An 18911-nucleotide genomic window follows, 5' to 3' on the forward strand; every position below is an offset into this window, starting at 1 on the left:
CATGTTTCAAACTTTCATCATTCACCCTCAATTTTCCAAAATTCAACAATTTTCTAAATCTCTTTTCAATTTTCTTTCAAATCCTTCCCAAATCTTTTCAAAAACTCAATTATCCTCTTAATTTCTTTCCAAATCTTTTTCAACTCATCATATCATCTCTTATTTCTTAGATGCATAACCAAAATTTCAGATTTAACATCTTTATATCTTTTTCAATTACAAATCTCATCTTTTTCATTTCATGATTTTATTTTCTTCCATCAATCATATCTCTATGTCATATCTCTTTCCAATTTTTCGAAATCCCTCCCCTCCTCCTATAAATATACATTCGGCCATCCCCTGCTCTCCACCATTCGAATTTGGATCTTATCTTCTCTCTCCCCTTTCCTTTCTTTTGCTTGAGGGCAAGCAAACCTCTAAGTTTGGTGTGTTTTTCCGTGATCACTGAGCTAAGACTCATCAAGATCATGGCACCTAAGAGAAAACAAACCAATTCAAGAGGCAAGAAAGAGAATACTCCAAAGAGTCTTTGGAATCGAGGTTCTTAACCAAAGAGCATGCAGACTATTACCACAAAATAATGGGTCTGAGGTCAGTGATCCCGAAAGTTAAATTCAATTTGAAAGAAGATGAATATCCGGAGATCCAAGAGCAAATTCGAAACAGAGGATGGGAAATTCTAGCCAATCCTGAGACAAAGGTTGGAAGAAACATGGTTCAGGAATTCTACTCAAATATGTGGCTAACAGATAAGCAGAGAATAACTGGAACCGCCTTTCACACCTACCGACTATGGTTAGAGGGAGGCTTATTTACTTCCATCTGGGCAAAATAAGAGAGGTCTTCAAACTGCCTCAACTACAAGATGATCCAGAATCCTTTAATAGGAGAATGGTGAGAGTAGATAAGGGGTTGGATCAAGTTCTAGAGGACATATGCCTCCCTGAAACTAAGTGGATAACCAATTCAAAAGGTGTCCCAAACCAACTCAAGAGGGGAGATCTCAAACCAGTTGCAAGAGGCTGGTTGGATTTCATTGGGCATTCTATATTGTCCACTAGCAACTGCTCTGAGGTTACTGTCAAAAGAGCAGTGATGATTCATTGTATTATGCTGGGAAAAGAAGTGGAGATTCATCATCTGATTTCTTGTGAGATTTACACAATTGCAAACAAGAACTCCACTGAAGCCAAACTGGCCTACCCAAGCTTAATTTCTCTGCTATGTAAAGATGCTAGAGTGAGGATGGGAGTAGATGAATTCATCCCAATCGAACACCCAATCACCAAGAAGTCAATGGAAGGACAAGTGCAAGACAACTCCATCTGATTTTCAATTATATTTATTTTTTAGTCTATAATCAATAAAATTTAAAGTTTATGTCTTAAAGCTATGAATGTCCCATGAATCCATCACCTTTCTTAAATGAAAAAAAAAAGAAAAAGAAGTACATGAATTTCGAATTTTAAAACAGTTTAATTATTTTGATGTGGTGGTAACACTCTTGTTTTTTGAATGAATGCTTGAACAGTGCATATTTTTGAATTTGTTGTTTATGAATGTTAAAATTGTTGGCTCTTGAAAGAATGATGAAAAAGGAGAAATGTTATTTGATGATATGAAAAATCATAAAATTGATTCTTGAAGCAAGAAAAAGCAGTGAATAGAAAGCTTGCAAAAAAAAATACGAAAAAAAGAAAGAAAAAAAAAAGAGAGCAAGCAGAAAAAGCCAATAGCCCTTTAAACCAAAAGGCAAGGGTAATAAAAAGGATCCAAGGCTTTGAGCATCAGTGGATAGGAGGGCCCACATGAATAAAATCCTGGCCTAAGCGGCTAAACCAAGCTGTCCATAACCATGTGCTTGTGGCGTGAAGGTGTCAAGTGAAAACTTGAGAATGAGTGGTTAAAGTCGTGGTCCAAAGCAAAAAGAGTGTGCTTAAGAGCTCTGGACACCTCTAATTGGGGACTCTAGCAAAGCTGAGTCACAATCTGAAAAGGTTCACCCAGTTATGTGTCTGTGGCATTCATGTATCCGGTGGTAATACTGGAAAACAAAATACTTAGGGTCACGGCCAAGACTCATAAAGTAGCTGTGTTCAAGAATCAACATACTTAACTAGGAGAATCAATAACACTATCTGGATTTTGAGTTCCTATAGAAGCCAATCATTCTGAACTTCAAAGGATAAAGTGAGATGCCAAAACTATTCAGAGGCAAAAAGCTAAAAGACCCGCTCATCTAATTAATACTGATCTTCATAGATATTTTTGGAATTTATTGTATATTCTCTTCTTTTTATCCTATTTGATTTTTAGTTGCTTGGGGACAAGCAACAATTTAAGTTTGGTGTTGTGATGAGCGGATAATTTATACGCTTTTTGGCATTGTTTTTAGTATGTTTTTAGTATATTTTAGTTAGTTTTTATTATGTTTTTATTAGTTTTTAAATAAAAATCACTTTTCTGGACTTTACTATGAGTTTGTGTGTTTTTCTGTGATTTTAGGTATTTTTTGGCTGAAATTGAGGGACCTGAGCAAAAATCTGATTCAGAGGCTGAAAAAGGACTGCAGATGCTATTGGATTCTGACCTCCCTACACTCAAAGTGGATTTTCAGGAGCTACAGAAGCCCAATTGGCGCTCTCTCAATTGCGTTGGAAAGTAGACATCCTGGGATTTCCAGAAATATATAATAGTTCATACTTTGCTTGAGATTTGATGGCCCAAACAGGCGTTCCAAGTCAGCTCAAGAATTCTGGCGTTTAACTCCAGAACTGGCACAAAAGCTGACGTTTAACTCCAAGAAAATTCTCTACACATGAAAGCTTCAATGCTCAGCCCAAGCACACACCAAGTGGGCCCCGGAAGTGGATTTTTACACTAAACACCCTAGCTTACTCATTTTCTGTAACCCTAGGTCACCAGTTTACTATAAAAACTACTTTTAGTGATTCATCTTGTACCTCATGACACTTTACACGTTTCATATTGTATTCTCTATGGAATGAGTCTCTAAACCCCATTGTTGGGGGGTGAGGAGCTCTGCTGTTCTTCATGAATTAATGCAATTACTACTGTTTTCCATTCTATCACGCTTGCTTCTATTCTAAGATATTCATTCGCAGTTCAACCTGATGAATGTGATGATCCGTGACACTCATCATCATTCTCACCTATAAATGCGTGCCTGACAACCACCTCCGTTCTACCTTAGATTGAATGCATATCTCTTAGCCTCATGATTCAGATCAGAGTCTTCGTGGTATAAGCTAGAATTATTGGCAGCCATTCCTGAGATCCGGAACGTCTAAACCTTGTCTGTGGTATTCTGAGTAGGATCTGGGAAGGGATGACTGTGACGAGCTTCAAACTCGCGAGTGTTGGGCGTAGTGACAGACGCAAAAGGATCAATGGATTCTATTCCGACATGATCGAGAACCGACAGATGATTAGCCGTGCGGTGACAGCGCATTTGGAACATTTTCACTGAGAGGACGGGAAGTAGCCATTGACAACGGTGATGCCTAACATAAAGCTTGCCATGGAAGGAGCCTTGCGTGCATGAAGAAGAAGATAGTAGGAAAGCAGAGATTCAGAAGACAAAGCATCTCCAAAGCCTCAACCTGTTCTTCATTACTGCATAACAAGTATTTATTTCATGTTCTTTTACTTTTTACAATTAAATCTGAGAATTATTGATATCCTGACTAAGAGTTACAAGATAACCATAGCTTGCTTCAAGCCGACAATCTCCGTGGGATCGACCCTTACTCACATAAGGTATTACTTGGACGACCCAGTGCACTTGCTGGTTAGTTGTGCGGAATTGTGACAAAGTGTGATTCACGTTTGAGAGCTACAAGTCTTTGGCGCCATTGTTGATGATCACAATTTCATGCACCACTCATCCCAAGTTAGGCGCCAACCTTGAAGAATCAAGTGGTCCCCTTCGTCCTCCAAGCGCTATTCGAAGATTTTATTTTATTTTGATTAAAACTTTATTTTATTTACAAATAGGAAAAGATATTATTTAGTTCTAAAAAAATATATTTTACATTAATTAGGTTAGATATAAAAGAGAAAAGATTCAGCCCTTTGGGCTCACTCTTCTCTCTTACGCACTTTTTACAACATTTCTCTGCTAGGGTTTATTTTCACTATGAGGAATTAAACCTCCATTGTTAAGGTTAGGAGCTCTATTTATCTTGATGGATTAATATTATTTGTTCTTTTACTCTTTTATTAATACAATGATTTATATTCAAAGATTGATTTCGTTCTTCATCTTAGGGATTAGAGTATATTGGAAGATAACTTTTTTTCTATTTGAATTCCTTTTGAATCTTGAAAAAGTTATATCACTGGAATTATAGCTTGAAATCAATTCCTCATAATTCTCTAATTATCTAGATTTAATGTGATACATGACATATAATCGTCTTAATTTTAGGTTCTTAGGGTTTTGTGTGGTTTATAAACTAGGATTTGAACTTAAACCATCTAATTAGATTAAGCAACCAAGGAATTGGCAGTTGATTGAGTTAGAGGAGGATTAAATTATCAAGGAATTGGAGTCTAATCACTTAAATTTTGCTATGAATTGAATCTTTGCATGATTAAGGTAGAAGACAAGAATTGTAAATTTAGAAATTTAAATATCTCTGACACCTTAACTATGTTTATCATATTTCTTTCTTAACCAATTTTAGTTTGCTCTTATTTAGTTCTCTATTTTTATGTTATTTGCTATTGAAAACCCTTGATTATGATTGTCTGACTAAGTAAATCACTCAACCGTTGTTGCTTAATCCGTTAATCCTTGTGGGATCGACCCTCACTCACCTGAGATATTACTTGGTATGACCCGATGCACTTTCCGGTTTAGTTGTGGAAACTCCAAAAATTCGCACCAGCTCCAAGGTTACATAAAGCTCTTTGAATGGTGATTTTTCCAATGGTGCAAGGAATCAAAAAGCTTCCCAAGTCCTGTATTTTCTCATGAAGATCCTGCTGAATAATGGCACTATATTTCTTAGTAAGCACCATTGTCTTACTCTCTTTCCAATTCCTCTTGTTAGTCAACAACTCCTTCATGAACTTGGCATAAAGAAGAATTTGCTCAAGGGCCTCTGCAAAAGGAATGTTGATCTGAACCTTCTTGAATACCTCTAAAAATCTAGAAAATTGCTTGTCTTTGGAGGCCTTCTGAAGTCTTTGAGGATATGGCATTTTAGGCATGTACTCAGGTGCTTTAGGCAATGCCGAATGTGTCTCAAGACTAACTGGAAAGGGGTAGTCCGGGTGTCTAGAGGGGGCGTGCTCCTCTTTAGTCTTGTCCTCCTCCAGAGCTTCTTTATCAATTGGCTCCTCACTAACCTTTGCTTCCGAACTTGTTATCTTACCACTTCTCAGGTCAAGAGCCTTACATTCTTCCTTTAAATTAGGCACTGTGTCACTAGGAAGAGTATTAGAAGGCCTCTCAGGTGCTTGCTTACTCAACTGACCCACTTGAATCTCCAAGTTTCTGAGTGAAGCTATGGTCTCCTGCATAAAACTATGAGTGTTCTTGGAGAGTTCTACAACTATAGATTCCAAGTCAGATGATTTTTGAGGCTAAGAAGGTGCTTGTTGTGGTTGAGAGGGCCAGAACTGACGGTTGCTGAAGTTGTTCTGATTGAAATTGCCCTGAAAATTATTGCCAAAATTCTGTTACCTCTGTGCTTGATTTTCCCAACCAAAATTAGGATGATTCCTCCACCATGGATTATAAGTCTTAGAGAAAGGATCATTATTGGGGGTCTAGAGGAATTGCCCATGTAATTGACATGTTCCGGAGAAAATTGGCTATAATCATAACTCTCACCTTGAGAGAAGCCACCACTCATGTCATAGGATGTATCTTGAGTATTGACGGCTGAGACTTACATTCCACTCAAATATTGAGTAATTGCATTAATCTGTTAAGACATGGCCTTGTTCTGAGAAAGAATAGCATCCAAAGCATCAATTCCATGACTCCTTTTCTCACAGAGGTCTTCTCAGAAGAATATACATATTGGTTGTTAGTAACCATCTCAATCAAGTCAAGAGCTTCCTCAGGAGTCTTTTTCATGTGAAGAAACTCGCCTGTAGAATTATCCAGAGACATTTTGGCAGCCTCAGTAACTCCATCATAGAAAATCTGTAACTGAATCTAGTCTAAAAACATGTCTGAAGGATATTTTCTGAGCATCATCTTGTACCTCTCCCAAGATTCATAAAGAGACTCACCATTTCCCTGTTTGAAAGTTTGAACATCAGTCTTCAGCTTAATCAGCTTTTGATGTGGAAAGAACTTGGTTAAGAATCTATTAACTAATTTATCCTAAGTATCCAAGCTCTCCTTGGGCTGTGTATCAAGCCATTGCTTGGCTTTGTCCCATACAGCAAACAGAAAGAGAAGTAACCTATAAACATCCGGATGAACTCTATTGGTCTTCACAGTGCCACAGATTTGTAGGAAAATAGAGATAAACAAGTTTGCGTCTTCCTGCGGAAGTCCATGAAACTGGCAATTCTATTGCACTAAAGAGATGAGCTGAGACTTCAACTCAAAATTATTAGCAGCTATAGTAGGTACAACTATGCTATTGCCATAGAAGTTGAGCTTAGGAGCAGTGTATGAGCCCAGTGTCCTTCTTCGTTGCTCAAGAGCATTAGGAGCATTGAGAACATGAGGATTAACAACATTGTTGTTGTTGTTGTTTGGATCCATAGTAGTTCCTTCAGCTTTCTTCTCAAAATTATCCTTGAGATTTTCAGCGGCTTTATAAGCTCTATCCTACTATAAACGCCTTCTCAAGGTTCTCTCAGTCTCAGGATCAAAGTCAAGAAGAGGTTCTTAATTCCTGTTCCTACTCATAAATAAACAAACAGAAAACAAGAAAAAGCGAAAATCTCTACGTCAGAGTGAAGAGAACTTCTAGTGAGGTATCCTGCATAAAAGAAATAAAACGGAATAAACTAAATACTTAAAGTTGAAATTTTTGAAAATAAATTAAATAATATAGACTAAGAATTTTGAAATTAACAAGGAAAATAACTAAAAAATTTCGAAACTACTAAGGGAAATAAGCAAGAAAGTTAAAATAATTAAGGAAACACCAAACTTAATTTTAGAAATTAAGAGAAAACTTTTAAACAAATTAAAACTAAATTTTCAAAAATTTAAAGATCATAAGTAATTAAAATTAAAACAAAGAACGTCTAATCTAAGTAATCAAACAACGGGTAGTTATCAATCATAGTCAATCTCCGGTAACGGCGCCAAAAATTTAGTGCGAAATTAGAATACATCAACTGAACCGATAAGTGCACCGGGTCGTACCAAGTAATATCTCAGGTAAGTGAGGGTCGATCCTGCGAGGATTGATGGACCAAGCAACAATGGTTGAATGATTCACTTAGTCAGACAAGCAGAAAAGTGTGTTTCGGGGTTCCAATTGCATTAAACAGTAAATAAGGAATTTAGAAAGCAAGCAGTAAATTGGATGTGAAAGTTTTGTGAGAGAACAATTAAGGTTTCAGAGTTATTTATTTTTTCGGAGTAATATTTCTTACCAACTATTTTAATCATGCAAGATCCAATTCATGGCAAAGTCTAATTGACTAAACCTTAATTCCTTAGTAATTTAGTCTCCTCTAACCTAATCAACTGCAAATTCCTTGGTCACTTAATATAGATTAAGGGGTTAAATCCAATTCCAGTTTATTAGCCACAAAAACCCTAATTACCCAAATATAAAAAGATTCTATGTCACATATCCTGTTAAGTCCAAGTAATTTATGATTTAGGAGGAATTACTTTCAAGCTAGTATTCAAGTGAGTTAACTTTTCCAAGAATCAACATGAATTTATGTAGAACAAGAGTTAGTTTCCAATACACTCAAATTCATAAGATGAAGAACGAAAGTAATCCTCGAATTTAAATCAATACAATAATTAAAATAGAGTGACAATAGTATTAATCTATAGAATAAACAGAGCTCTTAACCTTAACAATGGAGGTTTAGTTGCTCATGACTCAGAAAAAAAAACTAAGGTTCAAAAGTGTGTAGAGTGTAGAATGAGGTAGAAGAGAAGAGAGCTCGAAGGGCTAAATCTTTTCCCTTTTATATCTAACCTAATTTGATTTGAAAATAAAATAGAATAATAAATTCAAAACCTAAAAGATTGTGTTTTGAAATAATAATAACCAAAAGAAAATAAAATAAAACTAATTACTAATTAAAAAAAACGGAGCCTTCTTTAAAAATCATATATTCGCGCTACTGGCGCTAAACGCCAGGTTCGGCATTGAGCGCCGATAGCGTGAGATTCTAGGCGCGTTTTACGAGGTCTTCCGCGCTAAACGCCAAGTCGTGGCGTTTAGCGCCAACGTGGCAGCATCAAATTTCTTCTTTTTTCTTCTACACGAATTCTGTCAAACTTGTCCAAATTTTTTCTAAAATAATTAAAACTATAATGAGCCTCAAAGTAGCATCTAAATAGGCTTCAAGCACTAAGATCTCATTAAAACTCAATAAATTCACATCTAAAATAGTAAGAAAATATAGAAAAGATGCTCAAGCATTATTTGTCTTCCGTGTAATCTGATGGAGGAGGATATTTTCCATTGCCTTAAGGTCTCCGTTAAAGCTTAAGATGTGTGGAATCACCTGGGCATTGGCTGAACTAGAGATGATATCACCATGAACTTCCATAACTGGATCCGGCGTAATACTAATGCTTATGAATACCTCTTCTTGGCTGCGCTTTGGTGGATTTGCGGGATCATAATAATGATATGTTCAACGGGGATATAATTTGGAACACTTTTAAGGTTATATATTTAATTAAGCAAGCAGCCAAGGGTTTTGGAGAAGCTTTTGATTTTGACGTAAGTATAAATCATAACACTATTTCTTTCTCTTGGATTCGTCCTCCTCTTTTTATCGTCAAATTAAATTGTGATGGTAGTATTTTGGTCTATAAAAAAAAGGCTAGGTTTGGTTGTATTCTTTGAGACAATTTGGGCAACTGAATTAACGGTTGTTCAGGTGCTATTCCTATGGGTACCATTGTTCAGTGTGAGTTGTTTGGTATTTTTTATGGCCTTCATTTGGCTTGGGACTATGGGTTTAGAGAAATAATTTGTGAGATAGATTATTTTGAGATGTTCTAGGTAATTGATCAGAATTTAGAGTGTAATAACCTTGACATCATTGAGAAGATCATACACCTTCATAATAGGACTTGGAAAGTGAGTCTGGGTTTAATTCATCGTACTACTAACGCTGCTGCTGATTTTATAGTAAAGCATGCTGCACCACATGCTCTCCTGCATATGGAGTGATTGATGCCTAGGTCAGATTTAGGCAAGATTGTTGCAGATGAGCAAGTCTCTTTTTTTTAGTCTTTTTGTTTGCTGTTTAGGTTTGTTTAGTCACCAAAGAATATTATCATTTTTTGCCAGCACTCGATCAACAATAATTTGCACTCATATTTACTAGAATTTTATATACAAGAAGCATATAGTTTACACTTATATTTATCAGAATTTGTACACATAAATTAATATGGTTTGCACTCATATTTTTTAGAATTTGCACACATAAATTAGTATAATTTATTTGATAAAAACAATTTAGTGTTTGTAATGATCAAATAATGGCCAAAAATATTAAAAATCACTGACTCTCAAGAGTTTTTCTTTTTTTAATTTCGTCTATCTTACTATGATTTTTGTTTTAAACAAATTCAGAATAAAACATTCTTCTCTAGTATTTTTTAAAATAAATAATTTACTGATGTATGTATTTTTAAAGTTATTTATATTTTGTATATCATTATTTATGTCGCTGCATTAAAAAACTATAGCATATCTTATTTGCAAATGAAATTCGTTCAAAATAGTATTTTTATATTTTTTGTTTGGAGTGTAAACATGTATTTTGTTATCACCATAAATAAAATAAGAGTTAATTCTTGTCGGATACTGCGTAAACGAAATTATAACAGCTAAATTTTTTTTGGTGAACATGACAGCTAAATTTTAATGTTTATGTATATGGTTCCATTCATTGTAGTTGTACACCAAATTATTTATTTATTCTCTTTTTCTTACAAATAGCTAATAAAAGATATAATGTAATTGAAAGATGTACTTTAAAAAAAAAAGTAAAGGCCCAACCCAACCCCTATCCAATTTTTGAAAGGTTAAACGACTGCTAGAAAATAACAAAAAGGACAACTCGATCTCTAACGATATTATTTTAGGACACTACGTACTATCCATTAAAAAATCCAGTATGAAATTCAAACATGTATCATCTTATCACAATTCAAAACTGTTTAACAGTAATAATCCAAATTTCTTTTGTATGCATTAAATGCATGTGCAATAATTTATCTCCCACAATACTTTACAAAAATTGTAAATATTCATCTGAAAATAACAAATAGAAATCTTATCTCCCTAATGTGAATACAGAAAAAAAGTAATAGTCAATAATTAAAGAGTGATTGGTTAGTTGATGCTTCATAACTCATTAGTCATTACAGGTTATAACTAAAATATGAATGCTGGTCAAGAGTCAAATGTGAAATTTTTTATTAACATGTATGTACAAAAAGGACCGAAAAGTTAGGTCCCTGGTTACCCTCTTAAGACCACATCTTCCAAAACCATAATGGAACAAGGCACAACATTAAGCTGTTTTGCAACACATGAAGGACCAGATCAACAAAAGAGGGAAACCACCAAAGAAACCATGGTCAACCCCACCTTTTTAATGTACCCTTAGTATACAGGGATTTGAGTTGTGTGGTTCTCAACCCTGACCCTGACAATTCTAACCAAAGGCTATCATCAATCTTCAACAAGGCACCATGGTCTTTACTGAGTGTTGTCAACCGCATCAATTCCCTTGGGGATAGGCAACAAAAGCCTATTGAGTTCCCTTGCAGGATGTGTTTGCAGCATCAGCAAGATGTTCTTCGCCATTGCTTTTTCCCCTTCTTCTGAGGCAACTTGAACGGACTCCAACTCTTCCTGCGCTTGGAGGTTTCACAGAAGAGACCGGATGCTAGAGCTTGCTGAAGCCACAGGTCAAATGCCTCTTCGTCTTCATCTGTCATCATCTCAGCATCCAAGTCCCATGGGAATCTGCTTGAGTTGCTGCGTTGGCTTTTCTCCAGGCCAACCATGTTTACATGGAAGCTCGGCCGATGAGTGTTGGGCCTACAAGCCATTCCCTGCATAAAATGAATAAGATGTAAGGTATATTGAGTGGTGTTGAAAACAAATATCCGTCTCAAGGTCCCTTTTCAACCCTTTTTTTTCTTTTGGTTTTCTTTTAAGCCTAGCGGACAGGTGGACACCATGTAGAAAATTTGTACATATTGTTTCAATTTTAACACGAGGGAATTCACATGTTACACTCTTCCTCAGATGACGTGTACTTCCATTGCTAAAAAAATAACAATAACCAAAATGTTATATCAATGCAAATCCAATCAAGTGGAACACACAGAAGTTTCTTTGTGCAAGACTATATTATCACACAATCATTGAATTGAAACGACACAAATCCTACAAAAATATTTTACAAAAAGATGGACTGTAAATGGTAGCCATCCCCATTCACATTCGATTTGTCGGTTCAATCTCCTATTAGCTCGTTCAATGATTGTCACTCAACAGTATTGTCCAGCCAAGCAAACCATACAAGTACAAATTCCATCAATTCCATTGCCGTATTGTTTTTATTTCCTCTCTATTCTAGCAACTTCAGATAAAGCACCAAAACAGGTAAAGACGCACTACTTGACATCGGTAAATATTTGGTAAAAGTAGACAGACCTGACATATAGCCCATTCTGACACATCAAAAATTTTGCTCTCCGCACACACAAAAGCACGTGGAATCTCCATCTACAAAGACAACCAAACTTAGAAACTAAACGCAATGTTGTGGCAGTATAAAATGAAGAGGATCAAACTATCAGCTTTAAGGAACTACCTTTTGAGCCCTGTCAAATACCAAAGACCCTTTATATTCAACCCATCCATCTCCATCCTTGGCTTGGTGAAACTGGCAACAATCCTGGCTCCAATGAAGTAGTAAAAATCAGAGCCAAGCACTATAACGTATAAGGATGTAGAAGGGGGAAAAATCAAACCTGACACCATCTTGCTTTGGCTTTACTCCTGCTGGTGCATACCCAAATATGTGAATTCCCACATTTGGTGCACTGTATACGTCTGGATTCTTCAGAGCGATAATCAGAATTATCCTGTCAAGAATACATATAACATCATTATAGCTAAACAACTCTGGAGCTTGTATGATCAATTGAATTGGTTTTGTTCTAAAAGCGTGCTATACGAGACAGGTGAGTTTTTCATAATAATACAAATCCACTTACGCTATTAGTAATAACAGACATTATAAATTTATATGATTCGACTTGGAGACATCTGTTTCTCAATTGTATACAGCAGCACTTCTTTAACCCACCAGACTATATGATAATGATATCCAATTTTCTTTGGTTGTGCTGTCTGTAACCTAAGAGAGGAATTCATTTTTACTGGGATCTATGAATCTTATGAATGTAAGTGTACTATATCGGAATAAATAAAGGAGCAGCTTGACAAACTGTTCATAATACTAATTGACAAACTAATAAAAAAGTTCTCAGCATTCGTATTCAATGTCCCTGAATTGTTTTTTATTAAACGAAATACACAAATAATAAATAAATAAATCTACCAAACATTCCTGATTTCCACAACCAAAGCTAACAACTAATAAGATTTTAAGACTAAATATACACAGAATTCAAGTGCAATACATCAAATTCTATTTTTTTTTTCAATAGAAAGTATCTGTAAGTCATTTGATCAACATCCGATTTACCTGGTGTGAACTACCATGAGACTTCTGGCAGACACTTTTTGCCATGGATTCTTCTTTTCTCAATTGCTCATCATAGTCTCTCTTCTTCACAGTATCAGAAAGAACCTGAAAGGTTCATATAAATAGTTAATTGGAGAAACCACTTTGATGGAAATCATTTACGTTTTATATCAAACATGCATTATTTGATCATCTATCTAAGAGGAGAAGGAACCCTGAACTTACCTCATATGCGCATTGAAGCTTCTTAAACGATTCACTTGCCAATGGACTACCCATATTTTTATCAGGGTGCACAAGCATAGCCTATGTCATTGAAAACATAAAAGTGAAATGGAATATTCCAATTAACAAATCAGAAATATTTGTAACGTAGTAAACATAACAGAACTTAAGCCAAATTGTGATTCCAATTCCACATGCATCATATCTTGCTAATATTCAAACGCATCCGAAGTCTTATACTCTCATTTAATATATTGACAAGTAAAATAGAGAAAGGATAACAAATACTACACAGATACCTTTCTCCGGTATTCCTTTTTCAGAATCGCTCCGTCAATCTTCTTATGCCGGGGGAATCCAAGGGCTTCATAATGATCCAAACTCTTCAATATCCTTTTCATTTCATCAGCTGAGCTTACTGTTTGCTCTTTGGCAACTTTGTTAGTTGAAAGCTCTTTCTGCTTATCAACAACTGCTGCGGTAATAGCAGGTTTACTTGATGATTTACATGAATGCAAATCCTCGGATTCCTCTGTAGGAATAGAGTATTCACACTCTTCAGAGAAGTCATCTTCCACAACTGTTTCTGATTGCTTCTGCTCTTCAGTATGTGAACTTTCACTCAGATTATCAAACCATTGGAGCAAAAAATTCAACATGTCATTAGAGAGGAAGGCAAGGTTTATTGAGAGAAAAACACCCAACCATCCCACTCGAACTTGAACACTATATAGAGCATATATAGCTCCAATTAATACCACCAAACGTGCATGATTTAGGGAGAATAAATAACCTGCATATGTATAATTAAAACAATTTCAGGATTAAAGGAGAAAATATCCAATCAGGTCAACAAAAGTAAAAGTTCATCATAGAAGAACAACTGAACTACAATTGATGCCAAAGATAACCAAAAACAGACATGCAAACAGAGGAAATGTCAACAAGTAATACAACTGTGTAGAGACAGCAAAATTGGAAAACAAGCCTTGAAATTAGTATACAAATAACAAGTATACATGCACTACAAATACAATATAGAAGTAGGAACCATGTAGCATGCCTAAAATCCTCTTTTATGCATGATAAAAGTACAACACATCAGAAACCAACACAAGAAAATCATACCTCCAACTACAAGTAATGTTCCTGTTATCCAGATGTTAGCATACATCCACAAAATAAGGATGGCAAAGAGGCCTACGATAAAAAGCCCGGGAGTATAGCCCAAGTATTGAACAGCAACTCCAGCAACACCCTGAGAAATTCAACTGAACTATGATAAACAATGTACAAAAGTTCCCTGTGCAAAATCATTTGTAACAAATATACTAAAGCAAACAGAAAGCATGCATATGAAAATAGGTTTACATTCATGTAATTCAATATCAATACAATCATCACTGCAGTGTAGCCTACCTCTTAAGCAAGAAGTAAAGCAATGTACAATTACCAGAAGAAACCGAGAAGCTGAAGAGTGTAATTCCCGTTTACAATGCAAAGCCATTTGTTTGTACACTAATATGGTTATATAATGCACTCAAATTTAAGGGTGCAAGAGTTGGTAATCACGAAAATGAATATAACAATGAGTGAATATTGTGGTAGCTACTTAAGACATTAGTAAACTTCACAATCTCCAATTCTCCATATCTAACATAGTAACTCTTTCTGTCTGATCCAAGAAAAGAATAAATAGTACAGTACTTGAAACCATGAACTTGGGAAGATAGACAACAATTTATTAGGAAAAGGTAATGCCACCAATGGGCATTTGTTAGTTAGGCCAACTAATCTAGTTCATATAAAAACATAAGTTAAAGAATTACATAGGTTTTTTAGTTTTAACTCAAACTAGGTTAACTTATGAATAAATAGAAGTTAATCCATAGCAAAGCAATTAAACAAAATAATAATAATAATAATAATAATAATAATAATAATAATCATTAGACACAACACTAAAGGACGCACATATCTTTCCCTAAAGAAATTGTTAAAGATATCCTCCTATCAGCTTAAGCTTTTGGAACAAATGATTTCATAACATGGTATTAGAACTTCTATGACCAAAAAGCCTAGAGTTTGATTCTATTAAAATGGACATTCATCATTGATAAACAGAGAGTGATGTAGAGTAGGTGTTTGTTCTCGTTGAAAGCTTACAGGAGAGAGAGAGAGAGAGAGAGAGGAAAAAATAAGATTATTTCTAATAACTTGAAAGCTATATTTAACTTCATTAACTGAATCAAACTCATCACAAGCTATTTATAGTGCTATGCATGATTCAAACTATAGCTAACTTTCTCTCTCTCCTCTAACTGAATTTCTTGCAACCTTAACTAAATGAAACTTCTCAACTCTTCTCGAAGCTTCTGACTCATTCTACACGTGCTGCATGCATCGCATCTCTTCACAGCCCCCCTCAAACCCATGGGGTAGAGTGCACATCTACCACATGATGTTTGTCTCGAAATGAATTAAATGCAGTGACGGGTAGCAGCTGCGTGAGTCCATCAACGACATGAGTTTGAGCTGGGAGATGTTGCACTTTGAGTTGTCCTGAGTTGTCTTGAAATGACTCTTATAAAAAAGAACGTGCATATTAGCTCTATATACTTGGTGTGAGCATCCAAGACTATATTCTTAGATAGGTGGACTGCACTAAGATTTTCACACTACACTATAGGTGTTGGACAATACACGCCAAATTCAATGAGGAGCAATTGAAGCCAAATGCTTTCCGTAGTAACCAATGCAAGGCTTCGATACTTTGCCTCAATAATAGAGTGCGCTACTGCTTCCTGTTTTCTTGAACACCAAGATAGGAGAATTTTGCCAAAGAAAACCCAGCCACCAGAGATTGATCGATGATCATCTAGGTCAGTGGGCCAATTTGCATCGCAATAGCCAAGATGGATAAGTTGTTCGACCTGGTGAAGTAGACACAATGAATAATTGTTCCAACTAAGTGTCATAGGATCGGGCACACCTTATCTGAATGAGGCTTTTCAATTCTTCTCAAATCTCAACGATTTTGAGTCGTTCTCCTCGTGCTGCAAGCATCTCATCTCTTCATAGATCTTTATTACCCCCCAAAGAAAGAAATTTAGCATAAAAAGGACTAAGAAAAGAAAAAGGTCTATGCACAATTCACGTGTCGAAGCCTAAAAGAAGTTTTTGAAAGAGGGGACATGTTAGAAATAACCATTCTCGTGTCTCCTTTTATTAGCTTAAACTTTTGGAATGAGGGGTTTCATGACAGAGATATTAAAGCCAATGGCATCAAATAAATTTTAAATATAATGGCATTGACATCTAGACAGGCACGAAGACCCAAAGGTAAGTAACTTTGCTGGAAACCATTGTCAAGTGCACATTTTGCACACCACCCTAAGTGTTATAACATACTCCAAAATTATAAAAGACAAGGTATAATAAAATTAGCACCATTCTTGTAGGCTTAACTACAACATTCATATATGTTTAACACTTCAACATCTATAACTATTGAAATCGAATATTGCATTTGAGGTACCCAGCTAATGTTTAAAATGACTAATAAGGCAATACATTAATCTTAAATCCTCCAATAATGTTCCATGAGTTATCACTAAATGAATAAAGTATTAAATGCATTTTAGGTTCTAAAAATTAGTTGCATTTACTTATCAATTAGTACTTTCTTCATGTATCAGGATTATAATAGTAACGCATTATAAAAGCCCTCACAGCACTGAATGATAAGATGACTGTCACTTCATAACTATACTAAAACTGCTACAAATTTAAGTAGATAACAATAACTATTCACAGAACAGCTTAAAACATAAAGAACCAAACAAACAAACAAATTAACGACAAACACAATCATGGCCCAGAACTGCAAGCAAAAGTGATATAAATAAGTTGAGATGAACACATACCATACTAATAAGAACATAAACTAAGCAATGCATCGAAGTCAAACTAAGGAAGCAGCTCCACATTATAAGCAGAAGAATCACCGATCCGAACTTAACAAACGACTGAAACCCCCTAAGGGCAGAGTCTTTCCAAAATATCAATGATAATTTAAATAAGCTCCAAAATCTGGAGCATCCACTGCACACCAAAGGCCAATGCCGCTCGACAAAAATAGCAGTCTTGTCTCTGCCACAAGTCACCGCAGTCCTAACACGCCAGCACGCGTCCTTCTGCAAACGAAGCCATTGCCAACCTTGCTTAAACAACCCTATGTCCTCCATCACTAAGTCCTCCTCAAATTTGCTACACAACAAAACTCTAGAGAGTCTAAATTACCCCTCTAAAATTAAATTAAGAAGAAAAACACAGATTCATCATCATCCTCTACCACGATCATCATCGCCGCCACCACCTTCGCCGCTGCCACCACCACCACCACTACAGCCACCAAGCCCACAATCACCAATTCATTTTATTTTTTGGTAAAAAAGAACAAAAACAGAAAGGGAAGAGAATGATAGATCTACGGCGGGGCGGAGCAGATCTCGGCGGCGGGAGGCAAAGACGCAACGGAGCACCACGCGAATCTACGGAAGGCAACGGCGGCAAAGAGAAGAGGTTGGAGACGTAGGGGAAGAGACAGAGGAGTAGTGGAGGCTGGCAGATGCGGACGGAGGAGGGAGCAAGTGACAGAAGCAGAAGCAGAGGAGACAGGTGGAGGTGAGAGGGAGGCAGAGGCAGCAGAGGTGGAGGAGGAGGTTAGGATGGCGGCAGTGGTGGAGGAAGAGGGCAGTGACGGAGGAAGGGAGGGAGGAGCAACAGAGAGGGAAAGGAAGAAGAGGGACCGAGGAAGGAGAGAGGGCAGAAGAGGCCAAGAGGGCTAGGTTAACTTAAGGGTTAAAATTGGAATTAACACAACCCCTTTTCCTTTTCATTCCAACGCCCTTCAGAAATCTCATAATCCCCCCTCCCCCCAAGAAAAAAAAATTTAAATAAGAAAACACACACACCAATATACCATGTCCCTCGAACTCCACTGTTTGCAACCTAAGCAGCAGCCGTCGCCACCGCCACCGCCACCGCCACCGTAATTGCATAAAAAACTTACATCTCAACTTCCCAATCCACACCCTCGTTACTCCTTACCTCAACAACGACAACAACCATTCTGTTTCCCACAACAACAAGCGTTTTCATCTCTTCCACTACTCCTCACTCATCCAAACCCCATGGTCCATCTCACTCACCGTTTATGTATTACGATTTACGACAGAGGTGGAGGTGGAGGGTTTCTACCTAAGGGGTGCAGCAACCTGCACTTGTGTACTCCCATGGCGTGCGCGCTATGGCCCCTCATTTGGAATACATCAATCAAGCATTGCATATGACAATCAGGCAGCTGCAGCACACTTGCAGCACCCTAGTCTCGGTCACCCTCTGGTTGCGAAGGGCAGGATAGCCTCAACCGTTTGCGCGCAGGAAAAGGTTTAAACTTAAAACTCTTGGATTCTCTTTAAGTTCATTGAATCTGAGTTGTGTGGAATTAGATGGCCTAAAAGAAGATGAATAAAAGATCATGTCAATTCTTTTCTTGTATTTTCAAAAATTTATTTCAGTTTAATTATTTGTACAATTTTGGCTTCAGTGTGTGGTGTGTGATTTGAATGTGCGCCATTTTATTTGCTATTAGGATCATTAGGTTACGTTTTAGATGGAGTTGTTTATTGGAGGGTAAACGAAAATGAGACTTTTTCTTTGGATCTTGATATTATTGT

The 18911-nt window shown here is 36.5% G+C and overlaps 1 protein-coding gene across 2 annotated transcripts; it reads right to left on the minus strand.

Moving 5' to 3' along the window:
* Window positions 1–10613: 10613 nt before the first annotated feature.
* On the minus strand, window positions 10614–18134 carry LOC112772753 (uncharacterized). 2 transcript variants are annotated; one of them, XM_025817754.3, is made up of 9 exons: window positions 17097–18134; window positions 14299–14428; window positions 13470–13963; window positions 13171–13251; window positions 12946–13050; window positions 12206–12319; window positions 12046–12129; window positions 11886–11957; window positions 10614–11278 (listed from the first exon to the last, which is right to left on the minus strand). In XM_025817754.3, the coding sequence occupies exons 1-9, from the start codon at window positions 17415–17417 to the stop codon at window positions 11006–11008; spliced, it is 1674 nt and encodes a 557-aa protein (XP_025673539.1). In that variant the 5' UTR covers window positions 17418–18134; the 3' UTR covers window positions 10614–11005. The 2 variants fall into 2 exon arrangements, with proteins under 2 accessions (XP_025673539.1, XP_029151126.1); XM_029295293.2 differs by having other exon boundaries at window positions 14299–14441; window positions 17097–18111.
* Between the last annotated feature and the right edge of the window lie 777 nt (window positions 18135–18911).

This window comes from Arachis hypogaea, chromosome 18, assembly GCF_003086295.3.
Source record: "Arachis hypogaea cultivar Tifrunner chromosome 18, arahy.Tifrunner.gnm2.J5K5, whole genome shotgun sequence".
Classification (NCBI taxonomy): Eukaryota; Viridiplantae; Streptophyta; class Magnoliopsida; order Fabales; family Fabaceae; genus Arachis; species Arachis hypogaea.